We start from the raw sequence: 18,406 nt of genomic DNA, 5'->3' as shown, positions 1-18,406 counted from the left end.
CTACTCTGCTGCCTGGGCTCCTTCCTCTTCAGCCAGCCCTCCTTCAGCTCTGCAGACACCAGCTTTATGATAATCCAGCTCCATGTTCTCCTGTGGGCCTGGATTCTGCCCCCTGGTGGTCTGGAGACACATGGAAGCAAAGATGGCTGAGTGCTTTGGTTTCAGCCAGTCCTCTAACCTACAGAGATGTGTGCAGTACCTTATGGACGAAGCAGACGGCAGTGATGAACGTCAGCAGAGCCAGTGGCAGGAGGATCAGCCTGATGCTTGAAACTGCTGGATCTGATGAAACACATTCAGTCTTCACATTAGATCACATGAGAGCAACGGCTCCCTTTAAGCAGAAACTTTGGTGACATTAAACCCCCTAAAATCACCGAGGTCCCTTTAACATGAAGCCCTTTGATTCAGGTCTTAGAGAATAAGGTCCTCTGATCCTCCCTGTGCACTGATGGCGACAAGAACAACAAATATGTCCAAAGATGGATTAAAAGAAGGAATTAAAGCCCTCTGATTCTCTCTCTAATGCCCATGTCTGGCTGAGGGTTAATCAGCACCTTCACTCTGAACCTCTGCAGGTTGCTTCAGAGTGCAGATCGACACAGTTTAAAGCAGTGAGCCTCCAGGAACAAGCTCACTTCTCTGCCCCCCAGGATGCAACTGTTCTAGAAAACTTTGCAGTCGCATACCCAAGGAAAACCACAAACTGTGAAAGAGGATGTCAGATTCCTGTCATAGATGATGTGACTGATGGGCTTACCATAGCAAGTCATCTCCATCACGGAAGTACAGAAATCTACTGATATGCACTCCCTCAGAGAAGATCCAGACTGAACACAGTCAGAACTGATCCACCATGACAATTTGCGTGAGGACTCTATTCTAATTTTTGTGGAAGCAGCAGAGCCACAGTCCAGCTGTCTGCAGACTGCAGCTGCTTCCTTCAGGGTCCAGTCAGATCCAGATACTGGTCTCCACTCTCCCAGTTTCAGCTCCAGTGTTCCTGCACAGCGACTGGATCCTCCCACCAACCTGACATGATCAGGCTCTGAGCAGAAACAAGAGAGTCGTCAGCAAAAGAACAAAGTGAGTTTCATGAGAACAGAAGTGCAGCTCCTCTTCTACCTGAGCAGGTGAGGCCAACAGCTTTGCCAGGTGAGCAGGTGTCTCTAGCTGAGCCTGAGCTTCTACAGTCCAGGAGAGCAGACTCATGGCCTCCACACTGGAACTCTTTGGGCCACATTGGAGCCTCCTCGTCTCCAGAGAGCCCCCCCTTTAGGACTAAAGGAGCCCCACAGCCGAGCTCCCTGCAGACCACCTCTGCATCCTGCTGGTCAAAGTCAGCTTCACACACTGAGGACCAGGACCGGTCAGACTGGTCAGACTGGTTAAATTTGTACAACTGGTCAGATTGGTTAAACTGCCACAACTGGTCAGACTGGTCAGACTGGTTAAATTTGTACAACTGGTCAGATTGGTTAAACTGCCACAACTGGTCAGACTGGTTCAACTTCACCTTCAGTCTGCCTGAGCACAAACTCGTCCCGTTCACCAGCCTGACAGAGTCTGGAGACAGAGAGAGGATTGTAAAACTGATCTGATCTGTGACTGTATACACTATGAAACTAGACTTTGCACTAAAAGGACCAAACTGAACATGGGCTTACCCAAACAGGTGATTTCAACAGCGGAGGGGGAGGAACTTAATGATACACACTCCCTCAGAGATAATCCAGACTGAACACAGCCTGGGCTGATTAACCATGAGGATTTGTGTGAGAACTCTTCTCTCACTCCAGTGGAAACAGCGGAGCCACAGTTCAGTTCTCTGCAGGCAGCACTTGCTTCCTTCAGGGTCCAGTGAGACTCAGATACTGGTCTCCACTCTCCTCGTTTCACCTCCAGTGTTCCTGCACAGCGACTGGATCCTCCCACCAACCTGACAGGATCTGAGCAGAAACAAGCAAAAGAACAAAGTGAGTTTCAATGGAACAGAAGTGCAGCTTCTCTTCTACCTGAGCAGGTGAGGCCAACAACTTTGCCAGGTGGGTTGCTGATTTCAGATTCATCCACATTATTTCATTAGCTAGTAAATTCAACTTGTCTTCACAGGTGCTCTGCAGGTTGAACCGCCAAATGGCACCAAGGCCTTGGCCCACAGAGTGCAGTAAATCCCAGGATGCCCTCCAGGCGAATGGCCACACAGCAGTTTGTCCTACATAGTACATTCTTGCATCACGACCTGTGTCTAATGTGGTTTAGGTTGGGAGAAGGCTAGTGTCCACTTTTGCCAGTCCAGTCCGATGTACGAGCTTGACCCGGTTTGATTTCATGCAGACCTACTGAGCCAGCATTGTCATGATGAAACATTCTGGCAAATTAAAAAGCCCAGGGGTCTCCTTCAGCAGCAGACCGGCACCAGGCAGCCTTGGTCCAGGCTGTCTTCACCAGGGGAGGAGAGGAGGAGGAGGAAGAAGAGTCTTAAGTCTTGGGTGAAAGCTTACCCATACCCATGACAGAAGTCTCTGAGGTACACAAGAGGCTCCTTGGTGCCAAGTTGCCAGGTGTGGATTTGCCCTGGGATGCTGAAGGCTCTGGACATTGTTGAGCTGTCTTGGCTGACAGTCCTTTTCAAGTGCAGTAGCAGTGGACTGGAAGGCCAGGGTGGTGCTTCCCATTTTCAAAAAGGGGAATGTATGGTGAGCTGCAATTATCTGGGTATCACACTGTTCATTCTCCCCGGAGACGTTTATTCCAGGGTGCTGGAAAGGAGACCGCAACCGATTCCAGATTCAAGACCAGCAACGCAGATTCCATCCTGGTTATGAAACAGCGGACCTGCTCTTTACCCCTCATGGGGTTGTTGGAGAGGCAATGGGAATTTGCCCATCCAGTCTACATGTGTGCTTTGGACTTGGAGAAGGCCTATTTTTTTTGTTTTTTTCACTCTCCCTGTTTATATTGTTGCTGCTGTAACAAGAACATTTCCCCCTATGGGGGATCAAATAAAGAAGTCTAAGTCTAAGTCTATAACTGTGTCCCTTGGGGGAATCCTGTGGGGAAGTATGGAGAATCGGGTTCATTGCTACAAGTCATCCGGTCCTTGTATAACTAAAGTGAGAGTTTTGTTCTCGTCGCAAAGTCAAATATGTACTCATTGGGTGTTTGACTCTGCCAAAGTTGGCCCTTGTCATGATTCTGTTCGATATTAATGGACAGGATCAGAAGAAGCAGCTGAGGTGAGGACAGCGTCCGGTTTAGGAACCTCGGAATTCTGTCTCTACCTTTTGCAGCTGAGTGGGAAACGGTTGGGATGAGACTCAGCACCCCAAAGCCTGAGACCATGGTGGTGCTCTGCCCGAAAACTGGAACTCACTCCAAGGTAACCTGCATTCAGGTTTGAGTGAGTTACTGCCCAAAGTGAAAGAGTTCAAGTGTCTAGTGTCTTGCTCATGAGTGAGGGTAAAATGGAGCGTGAGATGGACAGACGGACTGATGTGGCGTCAACACAGTGCAGTCTGCAAGCTTTTATGATCAACTATAAAAATTTAGAGAAACATATCCACATCTGTTATGTTGCTGAGCTTTTGCTATAGAAATAAGGAGATCCTAACAGAAAACATGTCACAGTACATTTATATTAAGGAACTGGGAAGATTCCTGTCATAGGTTATGTCTCTGATGGGCGTACCTGAACAGGTGATCTCAATGATGGAGGAAGAGGAATCTGATGATGCACACTCCTTCAGAGCAGATCCTGGCTGAACACAGGTTGAACTGATCTCCCATACAGGTCTTCTGTGAAGTGACTCATTCTTCATTGCTGTTAAAACAGCACCACAGTCCAGCTCTTCGCAAGCTGCAGCTGCTTCCTTCAGGGTCCAGTCAGAGCCAGATACTGGTCTCCAGACTCCTCGTTTCAGCTCCAGTGTTCCTGCACAGCGACTGGATCCTCCCACCAACCTGACATGATCAGGCTCTGAGCAGAAACAAGAGAGTCGTCAGCAAAAGAACAAAGTGAGTTTCATGAGAACAGAAGTGCAGCTCCTCTTCTACCTGAGCAGGTGAGGCCAACAGCTTTGCCAGGTGAGCAGGTGTCTCTAGCTGAGCCTGAGCTTCTACAGTCCAGGAGAGCAGACTCATGGCCTCCACACTGGAACTCTTTGGGCCACATTGGAGCCTCCTCGTCTCCAGAGAGCCCCCCCTTTAGGACTAAAGGAGCCCCACAGCCGAGCTCCCTGCAGACCACCTCTGCATCCTGCTGGTCAAAGTCAGCTTCACACACTGAGGACCAGGACCGGTCAGACTGGTCAGACTGGTCAGACTGGTCAGACTTCACCTCCAGTCTGCCTGAACACGGACTCGTCCCGTTCACCAGCCTGACAGAGTCTGGAGAGAGAGAGAAAGAGAACATTTACATCCTGACATACACATATGAACCATATTTTCAAAAGCAGCCATTTATAGGATTAGAATTGTTCTGATTTCTGGCACCATCTTGTGGTAGAATGAAGAATGGTGCCGTGGTAGACAAAAGCTTGATAAGGAAGGGTGGTTTGCTGCTGGATTTAGTGGAGGATGAACTTATCGGAGGGAAAACAAACAAATGACAGACTTTCTTGCTCATTGCCAAGGGTTGGCAAGCTAACGGTGAATGTTATCACTCTTTGGATGGTCTGAGCCTCTTCCACAAGTTCAGACAGGGATTCTCACCGTTGTTTCTTGCTTTGGACAGTAGCCAGGCTGACGTTGGTAGCATTGCTTGGGTTGTCTTTGCAAAAGCATTATAATGTTTGGAAACACTAGCGGAGAAAACCTGAAAGTTTGTCTATTTTCACTTTAAATAATAATGTAAATTAAAGTACCTCGCTCTTACTGGGGTCACTGTAATGCAGCACACTTTTCAATCTTACTTGAGTACATTTTGGATGAAAAGTCAGTACTACTGCAGCCCTGATGAGAGCCCTCATAAATGACTTGAGGATTGGTGCCTGAATACAGATGGATCTTCCAGATTCTCCTCACCTGGACATGGATTAGGTTTTAAACATGCAAAGTCCAGGTCCATGATTATCAAGAGGGAGAAGGTGACCAAAAGGGTTTGTCTCTTCTTTGGAGTTATCCATATCCCTTCTTGGCACCGTCCTCACCCTCCAGGACACAGTGGTTCTCCAGAGGATCTGACTGGGATTGCGAAGAAGTCTAAGCAGTGTTCCTGGAACTGTAACTTTGGGACAGTCAAGACTAAGTGGCCTTTCAAGACCTCAGTATGACAGAGCCCAGGGGAAGGAGGAGCTGCAAGATATAAAAACCTGCAGCTCTCAAGATCATCAAGTAGGATTGTTGCCACCGTTCAGGGCTACCAGCTAAGAGTTGGCTTGGGCAAGCAGCTCAGTGCCCCAGACACCACACTCACCATTCATTACCTTGTCTGTCAGATATAAAGTGCTGGACATCCCAAAGCCCTCTCAGGGTAAAGTCCATCCCAATTTTACAGAAACGTCCCGGGACCATATCTACAAATATCAAACCTACAGATGGAAATTACAGAAGTCGGGCATTTTCTCTCTCAGCCTGATCCTGAGAAGGTCTTCCCTGCTTTTGTTTCATCTTGGTCAAATGGAGCGCAAGATGGACAGATGGATCAGTGCGACATCAGCCACAGTGATGGCGGCACTGTACCACACCATAAGTGGTCGTGCTAGAATGAACTGTTTGCGGGGAAGACTGGATGCAGGAGGCCTTCAGGTGGAAGAAAGCCATGAACTCAGACCTGGAAGACGAGAGCCTGTTGGCGTCGGCTGCTGAGTCCATAGACAAAACCTCAAGCTCCTCGTAAGATGATATCTCACTGTAAGAATCCAAACCTGTGCAGCTGCTGTTAAATCTTGAGGCCGATTCTAATACCAGTGGATCAGTGTGGTGCTAACGTGTCGTGGTTGAATGATGACGGGCTCTTTGCCTACCTGAGCTATGAATGCTGTTACAGAGGTTGATGATGAGCTTGTCAAAGATGTCCATGAGCGACGGGGAGTCCCTGACAAAGTACATGTGAGTTTCATCTGGATCTGAGGCAATGGACCTCAGCTCATTCACTTTGGCAGAACTCACACCTGAAAGAAAAGTGTAGCGTTAATACTGTGCCGGAGAAAAGAGACCAGAACAAAGGAAATGATTTGGTTGGCAAAGTAATCAAATGTGGTTTCCTGATGCCTCCAGTGAAGCTGCTGACAGACCAGACTGATGCTGTACACGTTCAGTCGCACCAACTAGAAACACGTCCTTCACATGACCAGTAACTATCTGCTAAAACATCACCCAAAGAACGCTTGACGTGATTTTCACAACACAAACACATCGACTAGCTAATCTTTTCATAGTGACAAACAGAAAACGGCGTGTTTATTTCATGTGGTCACTTGTTTCTTCTGGAAAAGCGTCTCAGAGCTTGTTCTCCCTTTACAAACTCGTCTGAGGCGGTGCTGCTTCCTCACTGGTGGAACTGACAGCCGGTCACCTATAGTGTAGACCTCGATGCCGGTGTCCTTCAGGTCCTGTGAGGGGAGGAGTGTGTCGTCCAAAGACTCTCCATCCGTGATCAAGACGGCAATTTTCTGGGAGTCTGCACGCATCCCTGCGTTTGGTTTAAAGCTGGTATGGAGGATGTATTTCAGAGCCCTTCCTGTGTGACAGCAATAAAGAGGAATCAAGAGAGTTTCTTTGGGCACCTTCAAGTAAAAACATCCACTCGTTCCCTCAAACTCAGTTGGAGTGCATCAACAACAGCATTAGAAAGTATCTGGTTCATTGGGAAGAACAAAAAGGTACAAAAGCCCCAAGTCAGCCCTTCAATTATTATATTAAAATCACTGTAGTCACAATATCAGCAACCTTTGATTTTAAGTAATCTGCCTGGAGAGTGGATTTCATTACCACTTTGCCCAACAGTTAAGGCTCCACTATAGAGTATTCTGTAGTACACATACTTAAGGTTGATTTTCAGATACAGATTCTGGGGTTTGATCCGACGGGAGCCTCCGATCCCACAGTCCTGTGCGGCGTGAACCTGGTCTGACAATTTGCTGTTAAATCACCTGTCATGGTGTCTCCTCCCGTCTGTATCAGCTGGTCTACGGCCTCCAGCACAGATTGTTTGGTCTGGTAGGTGTTCAGGTTCCACATGGTCTGTCCAAAACTACTGTACCGAACCAGACCTGCAAGACGCACACAGCAACGTGAGACACCGAAGACACACTGAGCCAGGCCTTTTTTAAACCATGGAGGCAGTAAGGACTCTTCTTTACACTGTGTACTGGATGTTTCATGCTTTCTATTCTGCTGCTCTACTGCATCACTGTTGCCTGGTTAAACTTTTGAATCCTGGACCCGTTTCTGAATATTTTCACATAGTAGTGAGAAGATTTGAGTTAACGGTACTACTGCAGTAACACTAGTACACAGTGGTAGTGTGAGGAGCAGCAGCAGTAGAACTGTTACCAATCTGGACTTTGTCTGGGCCGATGTCGAAGACGCCGACGATCCTTTTAAAAAAGTCCTTCATGATTTTAAAGGTGGAAGCAGAGATGCTCCCAGAGTCGTCCATCAGCAGAACGATGTCGGCCTTGTCCTCAGTTTCACACCGAGCACCTGGAGGTAAACAGAGGATTGTGGGACACAACGTGCAAAAGATTTGATGCAGTTTGAATTGTTTCATGTTGTTTCAGTTTAAATGGTCTGTATTTGTGTTTCTCCTTTCTAGTTATTTCAACTACTCAAAGCTCTTTACATGACATCCTCATTCACCCATTCACACATCACTCATACGGGAGGAATGTGATTTGGAGGAGACTATTCTTTCATATTCATTCACACACTGAAGCTGCAGTTGGGGTTCAGCGTCTCCAAGGACACTTCGACATGTTGACCCATAGGAGACCGAACCCCAGACCTTCTGATTGAGGGACGACCCGCTCTACCACTGAGCCACAGCCGTCCGGTCATTTTTCAAATGGTCATTTTGAAGTCATGCATGTCTCATAAACTGTCATCAGACAGTCGACACACCCAGACGTGTCATGGCGTTGTGGCGTCCAGCTAGCCGGCGGCGCTAAAGCTGCTGTGAGTGTGTTTGGTACCAGGATGTGGTCCCAGCAGCAGATATAGGGTCTGATCCTTCATCAGAGGACCAGGAGTCTGGGATCCAACACAGCAGCTCAGAGAACAGCAGGGACGTTAGCACGGGGACGTAGCAGAGTTAGCTCGCTAGCTAGCAGGAGACCAGAGGATGAAGCTCACCGAGCGGTGTGACACCAAACTAAAAGGTTCTTTACCGTCTTCACCACAAACTGAGACTTTACTGACTCTAAATTCATCTTTAAACTGACAATCATCATGTGAATGATTCAGGGAACGATTCAAAACTTTGACTCACTGCTGACGACCGGACAGATTTTTTTGCTCAGTGAGGAAATTCCTTCACTGTTTTCAAACTTGCTTTTACAGAGAAACTTTTGATCTTATTAGTAATGACTGCAGGTGATATTATAACATTACTTTTTTCATTTTAAAATATCTCTCGTATCATTTTGATCATTTTTTGGGCCATATTTTCTTTTGTATCCGTCATTTACACTAAACTAAACAACAGCATAAGTTCCCATTTTAGTGTCTCCAAAACAATTACAACACCTTTTTACGTGCCGTGTTGATGCATTTAACAATTTTAGCATCACTTCATGTTTAATGTTTGTTTCGCCGAAGTATCAAAACTGCTCGTTCTCATTCTGCAGTAAAGTTAGCAACAATAAATGAGCAGCGTCTGGTGACCAACACTAACGTTACCTGGTTAGGTTTAGGAAAAGATGGCGGTTTGGGTTGAATCAGTATGCTAATGACCTGAGTTAAGTTATGCACATGTACGTGAAGTTATGTGTCCGTCTGTGTGAGAGACCAGCCTCCTCTGTGGTTCACGTCTGGTCACAAAACTACTTCACCTGGGTATTTGGTTACTTTACTGAGACATGATGCTGCTTCAGGTGAAAAGAACTACGCGTCTTAAAAGAAACCAACACTGACTATTAGCAGACACACAATGTGGCCAATATCTCCTCTTGTCTTTACCTGCTGAGGTGTATTTCCCTTCAGCTCCTGAAACTCAGAGAAGAAACATGAGAGAAAACACAGTGAATGAAGCTGAGTTACAGTTTTTCACTCTAGTTTTACCACAGACATTTAAACTGTGAGCACCAAAATACACAATAAATATTTCAGTACTACTACCAGTGTTTATGTATTTTTACCTTTCTGCTGTTCTGCATGTAAAACACACCGATCTGCCCCCCCCTGCTGTCGCCACATCAACGTGGTAGAAAAAGCTGAAGTTTGGATCGAGCTATAATTTATTGTTTTCTTTCTGTTTTAGTAGAAGTTTGACGAGTCTCTGTCTCTGAGTTCAGCTTTTTACAAAACTCGAAACATCAGGAACGTTTCATTTGTTTGAATGAGGATGAAGATAAGCGTAGAAGTAACATGTGATCAGCTGTGAAAAGACTCTTTTTACTGATCGTCTTCACATCTACTGAGGTTTTGACAGCAGCTTTGTGACTTTAGTTCAGTGTTTTTTAAATACTTTGAGTACTTTCAGCAGCAGTCTGATTCTAAATGAGTATGTACCTGAGCTGCAGAGCAGCAGCAGCACCTTCAGCAGGTGATCCATGTCCAGGACAACGTCTGTCGTACCGCCGGCTGCTCCTCTGCTAATAAAATGTCGTCTCTCCTTTTCCTCTTTTATCTCTTCGTCGGCCAACTGACGAGCAGCTTCTCAGAACTGAAGGCGCTAATAAACCGCAGATATCGATCAGTTCACTGAACCAGATTTTGAGATATCGGCCGCTGACACTTTCCCTCTGCGTCCTCCTTATATTTCACAGCCCAGCATCAAGAGAGTGATGTGAGCAATGCTTCATTATGCAGGAGGCGACCTCTGACACCAGAATCCTGATTAAAAGTGTCTTTGACAGTTCTCGTCTTTAGTTCTTCGGTTGTCGGTATAATAAAGTAAAACTAAAGAGAAGGAACATAGAACAAACAGAGTGCACAGGTGGGATTGTGAAGAGAACCAGGCTTTAGAACGCTGAAATTAAAGATGGCTGTCAATGCTGGACACTAATTTACAGACAAACAATTAAAAACAGATAAAACAGAAGAGAAAACAGCTTCCAAACACAGAACACAGCAACAAAAGATCTGAAAGAGGCAGAAGAAGAAGAATTGATTGATTTTTATCCGATAAATAAAAAAGTGCATCCCAATGTGCAAAAGTCACATGACTTATTGACTTCGTATCGACGAAGTGACCTGTTTGTTTCATCATTTTCACACCAACGCAGAAAATAAATCCGACGTTAACAATGAGAAGCTGCTCTGACTCCACACCTCCTCCAAAAATCAGAGGATCAGCGCAGCCGTGGAGGGACGACAGGTGAATCAAACAGGTGCACACAATCACAAGGGCAGGACTTTTACTACAAAATAAAACAGGAAACAGAGACACGAGAAAATAAAAAAGCTAAAATAGAAGAAGACTAAGAAAGCTACAGGAATAATTGGTGCCACTTCAGAATGGAAACCAGTGCCTTCTGGAGTTCCACAGGGATCTGTGCTGGGCCCGGCACTCTTTGTTGTCTAGATATAAATGACTTACCGGGTGTGATACAATCTGATGCATATCTTTTTGCAGATAATATGAAAACATTTAGAGTAATTAAATGTGGACATTTATGGGAAAACAAAGGACCACAGTTGATGAGACTGAACTGGTGGCACAGAAAGTGGAGGAGGAGAAGAACAGCGGTGTTGTGGTTGATAGTTCCCTTGAATTTCACACATGTATTTCAGAATTGATTAAAAAGTAAATTGTATGTTGGCGATAACCTGAAGAACCTTTTTTAAAGGAAATAGTTTAACCGTTCCACAAACCCTCGGTGAGGTCTCATCCTGAATTTGCTGGTTTTAATTAAAATAAATAGAAAAACTTGAGAAGGTTCAGAGACGAGCTGCTAAACTAACTAAGATCTGAAAGAGACGTCATGTGAGGGAAGTTTTAGAGAATCAGAGACGTGACGCCACAGTCGAGGAGATAGTGGTGATAGTGATAGTGGTGATAGTGGTGATAGTGGTGATAGTGATAGTGGTGATAGTGGTGATAGTGGTGTGGTGATAGTGGTGATAGTGGTGTGGTGAACAGACGCCTCATGAGCGAGGACACGCTTCCTCTGCAACAGAGAAACGCTTCTGTCAAACTGCTGCAACCTCACTCAGTTTGAAGCATGATCATAATTAATAACCAGACTATATTTCTTCTGAAGGAGAACCTATAGTTTGTGTGTGTGTATATGCTTTCTTTTCAAAATACTATAATAAGATTTTTTTTGATCGTTTCGATCCTGAAATTTGACTTTTTCCTTGTAAAATTATACTTTTATTCTCACAGACTTTTGCAATAATAAATACTCGTCACGTCGGTCATGTTTACACAAACTTTCGTCCGCCATCAAAGTTTTCACAACAGGGCCGGCAGTCATTTGACCCTTCAGAGCCTCCGTACATGCAAACGTCACCATCAGGCTGGACCGAGGCGGCCGACTGTCGATCAGCTCTCAGCTGCCAATCTGCTCATTTTGTTGAGAAGTTATTTAAAGCAGTGAAGAAAATCTAGAGCAGAAGAACTTTCTTCTTTTGTTGTGAATTCAAAAAACGGATGAAAAACACTGATTTGATGACCAGAGGTCTTTATTCTACATCTGTTTGATGTGAAACATTATCTAAACCTTTTATATTCCAGTCGGCAGCAACAACGTGAACAGCAGCAGGTGTCACAGTGAGCCGTCACGTTACCGGAGCGTTATCAGCTGATGAGGTTCTGCTCTCAGCCTCTAGTTTACTGTCTTCTTCAGCACAGCAGGATGTTCATTTAGTCAGTGAAGGTCCATTTAGAGGAAGATACACCAGGAAGAGGGCGGGGCTACCTGCTCACTGACCAATCAGAGGAGGGTCCTGTCTGAACCTGACCAATCAGAGGAGGGTCAGGAGACAGTGAACTCACCACAGACACTCATCTGTCCTGCTGTTACTAAAGACAGTGAACTCACCACAGACAGTGGTCAGCAGCGATGGTCTGTGGGCTGATGGGAAATGGTGTTTGCTCAAAGCTGTTAAAAAGTGAGTAACCATGGAGATGACGTTGTTGATATTTAGCGCCCCCGTGTGGCCTTTAGAGATGTTTCACGTTGTTGAATTTGTGTCATGACAAATGCTGAAGTTCCTCTCAGAGCTCTGGTTGTGGCTGAGATGGAACTGTAGAAAACACCAGCACATTTCTAAAAGTGGATTTAGTGTTTAGCAGCGTGTTAGCTCGTATCTAGTCACCATGTCAGCTGTTAGCTGGTTAGCTGGTTAGCTGGTCCACGCCAGAGATCCGGCTAACGTCCCACGCTGATGTTGCAGATCTTGCAGCTGGGGTCTTTCTTGGCGTTGGCGGTGGACTGACTCATGAGCTGGTGCCCGTTGATCCGCGTTACCGTCCCCAAGGACAGATCCACCGGCTCCGTGTAGATCACCTCCAGGATGACGTCCTGGGCGTGACGGAAAGACAGCGAGCCGCCGTCCTCCTCGGTGCAGCTCAGGAAGCGGTTGTTGGACCTGTCCAGCGCCGGCAGCCTCCCTTTACAGAAGGCGTCTCCTCGGGATCCGTCAGGAGCCAGGACCAGGATGACGTAGTGGTAGGACGTGTACATGCAGTAGAAATCCCCAAAGTAGAGGTTGGTGTTGTGGTTGAAGAGGACGTCTGCTTGGATCTGTGCAGAAACAAACTCAGTGTCAGTGTGACGTCCTCTGATACAAACACAGTAAGGTCAAGGACAGTCGTAGTTAACCTGCTAAAAACATCAACTGTGTGCAAGAGGAGGACGGAGCCGCCATCAATCAATCAATCTTTATTTATATAGCGCCAATTCACACCAGCGTTATCTCAAGACGCTTTAAATAAAGAGCAGGTCTAGACCAAACTCTTTAGTTAGAGAGAGACCAACGATTCAGGAATTCAAAATTAAGGATTCAAGAATTCCCACAGAGCAGCATCAGATGTTATATTGAGCAACAGTGGAGGAAAAACTCCCCTTTAACAGGAAGAAACCTCGAACAGACCCAGGATCAATGTGGGCAGCTTCTGTAGGGGTCCATGTTGGGTGGAGGTTGGACAGAGAGAGAGAGAATGACGTCACCCATCGGTTGTGGGCCGCCATTTTAAAGACTCCAGTTAGGAAAAACAATTCTAAAAAAATAATCTAAATCACTATCTTGATTTTTTGTAGCCAGAAATGATCATTTTTGATAATTTTATGATTTTTTTCCCCTCCTCTGATTGGTCAGTGACCCTCTTCCTGGTGTATCTTCCTCTAAATGGACCATCATTTACTACATGAACGTCCTGCTGTGCTGAAGAAGACTGTAAACTAGAGACTGAGAGCAGAAACTGTTTACTGAGCTGATAAATCAGGAGAGAAGTCTCCTCATTTCCTCATTGACTTCCATCCAATCAGACTCCTGTTTGGAGCCAGTGGAGTCGCCCCCTGCTGGACATTAGAGAGGATGCAGCTTTAAGGCTCTTCAGCATCGGCATTCGGCAGTTCACGGTCATACCTGGAAGCGGTAGGGTCCGTATGGGGAGTCCTGGGGGGGTTGTCCGGTGTTGAACTCTGTGTTGCAGCTGAAGAAGACCCCCTCCAGTTTGCCGCTGATGGGGGAACCGTGGCTGCCGCTGTTGTCTTTAACTGCCGGCAGCATGCGGCGACACTGAGAGTCTCTGGAGCGACAAGAGGGGCTGTGAACAGGGGGGGGGGGGTTAAAACACAGAGCTGAATAGCCTCTGAAGATGGCCACACACACACACACACACACACACACACACCTGGCCTGTTGGAAGTACTCCTGCTGCTGGTTTCTGTAGAAGACGGTGAACGGCAGCATCCGGCCGGCGATCGCCTCGGCTTTCTGCAGCAGCTGGTTCAGATGGACGGAGGAATAATCTGCAGACAGAAACAGTTCAGATCCAGTAACACAAACACACTGACTGATGGAGGCAGCAGCAGAGCAGCAGCTCCTGTGTCCTGTTCTCTAAAATCCCTGTTTTAGTGAATGTAGTCTGGTGTGTGTGCTGTTTGTGGTTAAACCAAAAGGATCTTCCAGGTCTCTCTCTGTAGGGATCCTTTCCATGATGCTGTCACACACTTAGAATAACACTCTGAGCCTGTCAGTGGCTAAAAGAGTTTAAAAATACCAGACTTGTCCTTTAAGGCGCCCGACCTGCAGTGCAGAATTCGATGATCTCGCTCCACTGAGACACGGCGTACTCTCCGTCTGGCTGCTTGGTGGCGGTCTGGACGGCCACGGTGTACTCTGTGCGAGGACTCAGGAACCAATGACCTCTCACCGTCATCGGCAGGGGGACCGCCTTCGCCACCAGCTTAGTCGGTACATCCTGAAAGACAAAGACGCAGGACGTGGAGATTCAGTTCTCTACTACTTGGTCAGGTTCAGGGTGGGATGAGGGTTTGCATTGAAATAAGTAAGTTGGTCACGAAGTTGAGACTTCAACGTTGACTTTTGGTTTCACCAACAGCAACTTCCAGGGAACAAGTCATGTGTCCGACACTGTTTATCTGTCATGATTAACGCGGCCACTAGAGGTCGTGTTCGTAAACATTGGTCACTTTAAAGGGACACTGGTGCTGCTAGAGTTACAAATCAATGGGCTGCACCATTAGCCGCTAATGCTAACATTATGTACATTATGTTTGATCCTGTTAGAAGCGACCAAAACGACCAAACCAGCAGGAGGAACTCTCTGAAACTCTCCTGGGCAGTTCTGGTTCAGTGTAGCTCAGATTGTAGTGCAGAGGCGTGTGACGCGTGGACGTCCTGCAGCCGATCAGACACCAACCTTGTGTTTGAACTTGTTGGAGCTCTTGGTCTCCTTCTTGTTGAGGTCGATGAAGTAGTGCGTGATCCTCTCTCTGCCTCGGCCGTCCATGTCCCAGCTGATCCTGAACGAATCACAGGTGACGTTACTGATCCGGATCTGTTGAGGAACCGGCAGGTCGTCCACGTCGCCGAGGCCGCTGTCTGCCGACGCCGTGCCTGGAAGAGCAAACACAGCAGCAGCTTCTGGATTAAATCAGTGAGTTACATTTCACTGGAAACAGCCAACTGGATGTTTCCTGTGTTAAAACCAGTTTATTCTTCAGGAGACAGGAAGCAAACTCCAAACTCCAAACCAGTGTGTGAGAGTGCAGAGGACCAAGCTGCTGTGAAAGCATCACAGCGTTAGGGCCTGACCCATCGACGACCCATGGCCGCCCATCCAGCCGCCTCACAGTGGACGCCAGGACATGGCTGTGCCCCCCAGCGATGCTACAGGAAACGGCCTTCAGGTGCAGTGTGGTTTCCTAGTAACGGGATGCTGACCGTCCCTTTAACAGCTCGGGTTTGTTTGGCGCCAGAGGCGGCGGGTTACAGCAGATCAAAGATTAAGGAGATCAGCGATTCAGTGCTGGAAAATTCCCCACATTCATCCGTTCTGAGCGACGAAGCTCATGATGATGTAAGAGGATAAAGTGTGTGTGTGTGTGTGTTTTATCACCATTAAAGCACAGTGAGGGATAAACCCCTCAGAGACTAACGGTCCATCAGAAACCCAGAGAGTCGTGATGGGAGAAAAGAAAAGTCCCGGCAGCCCAACTTCATTTATAAAGCACATTTAAAAGCAGTCAGACCGGAGGGCGACACGAGAAGAGGATCAGGTTAAAGGACAAAACATTCACGAAGTAAGAAGAGCAAAGACTGAGTTAAAGCCAGCGAGTGAGCGTGTGTTTATCGTCCACGGTTCAAAAACAGGCCGAGCTTTAAAATCCACTGGTACCAACCATCAGCCCCGCTGGTCACCAGGGGGCTGAATAACGCTCTACTGGAACTTCTGGAACCTTTTAAGGACATGAAGAAGAAACAGCAGCGAGGATGCAGACGCAGCATTCAGAGAGTTCAGAGGGGTAAAGTGTAAAAGATCATAAAAGGTTCTTTAACAGAAAAACACATGAATAAAATACAGAAACCTTTAAATGAGAGTCATGAATCAGAAGAACACGCTGATGGTTTAACGAGAATACAACAGTGAAGGATTCCTTTCATCCCTGCTGCTCTCTATCTGAGTCAAACTTGTTTACTGCTCTGTCTCCATTCAGCTCCTCTCTCTGGCTCCCCTCCCTCCATCCCTTCATCCCTCCCTCCCTCCCTCTCCGGGGGACAAAAGCCTTCAGCGGAGGCTCTGAGAGCTCGCAGGCTGAACAAGGAGCCCGTTGAGGAGGAGGAGGACGGTTCAAGCTGCCAGCGTAACGTCTGGTCAGGGTCCCAGCTGAGGCCCCCAGAGGGAACAGGAACCTAATGAAAGCTGCACATCAGGGGCCACGTGGAGGAGACGACCGAGGTTACACACTCTTAAAGACACTTAAAGATGTTAAAGCACATTACTGTAGAACAGCTCAGCACGCCTCAGCTAGGAAACATTATGCTGATATTGTTTGACTGAATTAGCTTAGTTAGCTTAGCATCATCAGATGTTTCCCTCGCGTTCTAAACTGGATGAACACAAATTTTTCCACGTCTGCAGACAGAAATAAAACCAACAAACATTCATCTTTTAGCCTCTAAAACCGTGTTTGGAGGTTCTGCAGACCTGGATCCAGCTTTGGAGGCGCTGAAGCCATCGACTTCCTGGCCATAAAAGGGTCTTAATTCTGAATCCATGAGTCATTGTGTCTCTCTTAACTAAAGAGTTTAGTGTTGAGCTGATCAATAAAGATTGATTGATTGAATCAGAATACTTTATTTATCCCTGGGGAGGAACTGCAGACGTTACAGCTGCTCTGATACAGAGAAGAGAAATAAATACGATAAACTAGAGCAACAATTGTCTGTTTTGATTCTGGTTGTGACTCTGTCCATCACAACAGAGGAAAAGACAGGAGGAGAAGAAGTTCCTTCCTCCTCCTCCTCCTCCTCCTCATCCCTCCATCCTGTCCATGAATGGAGGAGGTGAAGCGTCTATTCATCCACTCTGGGGGGGTAATTAGCCACAGTGATCTCCAGACCGAAGCTGCTGCCAGAGTTCAGTCCACAAAGAGCCAGGGAAGGATAAGAAGAAGCCCCCACCTGACTGATGATCATTTGTCCTGCTGACAAGAGGACAAACTGTTCTTCCGACGTTTAACAGAAAAAAGAAGAGCTAATCCTAAAGAATCGAACCAAAGAGGTCACATTTACACAGAACCGCAGGAAATACTGCTGTGATGTGAGAACACGAACATCTAACCGATGATATGAAACTTCCTGATGAACGAGAGGCAGAAGTCACCAACAAACATGAAGGACAACTGAGCATCTGTGGATCTGTGGAGCATCATGAACGAGCCAATCAGACCATGTTCTTCAACCATTTCATTTGGTTCTGTTGCTTCCGTGATGCTAACTCGCTAAATGACCTCACTAGCTAACGAAGCGACCAGATCGTCGACCTGTCGCTACGTTACAGGTTGGACTTCCCGTGAGCTAAAACCCTGACGCTGACCTCTGCTAAGCGCTCCGATCGTCCTCAGACGTCAAAGTAACGAAGTACACTTACCGCTCCGTTGTTCAGGTGCCTTGCGCGTCTTTGATATGAGCTACTTTAGTATTTCCATTTTAATGCTACTTTATTATTGTTCTTTTGACAGCACCACAAATATCAGACAGCTTTTCTACATTTGACTTCAGGTGAAGATTTTATGCACCAAACATATGAGAGGAGTCTGAAGTCAAACTGTGCAGAAGTACATGAGCTGGTGAAACAGCTCCAGCTCCAACATCAGAGACCTGCTCACAGGTTTGTAACAGCATGACTGCAACAGCAGCCTGCGCTCAGAACACGCTAAGACTTTCACTCTGACATGATTCTTTCCAACCACTCTAAAGACGTCAGTGACACCCACTCAGACAGAAGTAAAATAAAACTACAGACATCGCCCCGTCCCTTTCAGACACCCCTTTAAAAGTCTTTGCCTCTGACTGTGTTTCCTCTCAGGTGTGACGTGTGACAGAAACAACACGACCAGCAGAGCACCTCATCTCCTGCTCGCTCTGGTTCCCCTGAACGCCTCATTCACTGCTTCACCGCCGTTCAACAGCAGGAGCATGAAACAGTGAGTCAGAGAGCAGTCTGTGCTGTTACTGCGCTGAGGGAGCACGAAAATAACAAAAAGTTACACTCAACCCTAATAAAGTAACTCTAAACCCTAAAAGAGTAACTCTAAACCCTAGA

General features: G+C 46.7%; 2 protein-coding genes across 2 annotated transcripts; both read right to left on the bottom strand.

The window, feature by feature from the left end:
* On the bottom strand, positions 1 to 9,715 carry LOC139220093 (scavenger receptor cysteine-rich type 1 protein M130-like). Its single transcript, XM_070852161.1, has 15 exons — positions 9,673 to 9,715; positions 7,498 to 7,647; positions 7,095 to 7,214; positions 6,518 to 6,682; positions 5,967 to 6,113; positions 4,057 to 4,389; positions 3,692 to 3,979; positions 2,505 to 2,592; positions 2,016 to 2,053; positions 1,668 to 1,949; positions 1,491 to 1,566; positions 1,126 to 1,373; positions 761 to 1,048; positions 200 to 282; positions 1 to 120 (listed from the first exon to the last, which is right to left on the bottom strand). The coding sequence occupies exons 1-15, from the start codon at positions 9,713 to 9,715 to the stop codon at positions 1 to 3; spliced, it is 2,469 nt and encodes an 822-aa protein (XP_070708262.1).
* A 2,764-nt stretch (positions 9,716 to 12,479) lies between these two features.
* On the bottom strand, positions 12,480 to 15,397 carry LOC139220092 (phytanoyl-CoA hydroxylase-interacting protein-like). Its single transcript, XM_070852160.1, has 6 exons — positions 15,394 to 15,397; positions 14,999 to 15,195; positions 14,362 to 14,536; positions 13,967 to 14,084; positions 13,699 to 13,879; positions 12,480 to 12,854 (listed from the first exon to the last, which is right to left on the bottom strand). Exons 1-6 carry the CDS (start codon positions 15,395 to 15,397, stop codon positions 12,480 to 12,482), a joined length of 1,050 nt encoding a protein of 349 aa, XP_070708261.1.
* Positions 15,398 to 18,406: the final 3,009 nt, after the last annotated feature.

The sequence above is a fragment of the Pempheris klunzingeri genome, chromosome 20 (assembly GCF_042242105.1).
Source record: "Pempheris klunzingeri isolate RE-2024b chromosome 20, fPemKlu1.hap1, whole genome shotgun sequence".
Classification (NCBI taxonomy): Eukaryota; Metazoa; Chordata; class Actinopteri; order Acropomatiformes; family Pempheridae; genus Pempheris; species Pempheris klunzingeri.
Note: the sequence above shows the minus strand (reverse complement) of the source record. Positions and strands in the feature narration are given on the sequence as shown.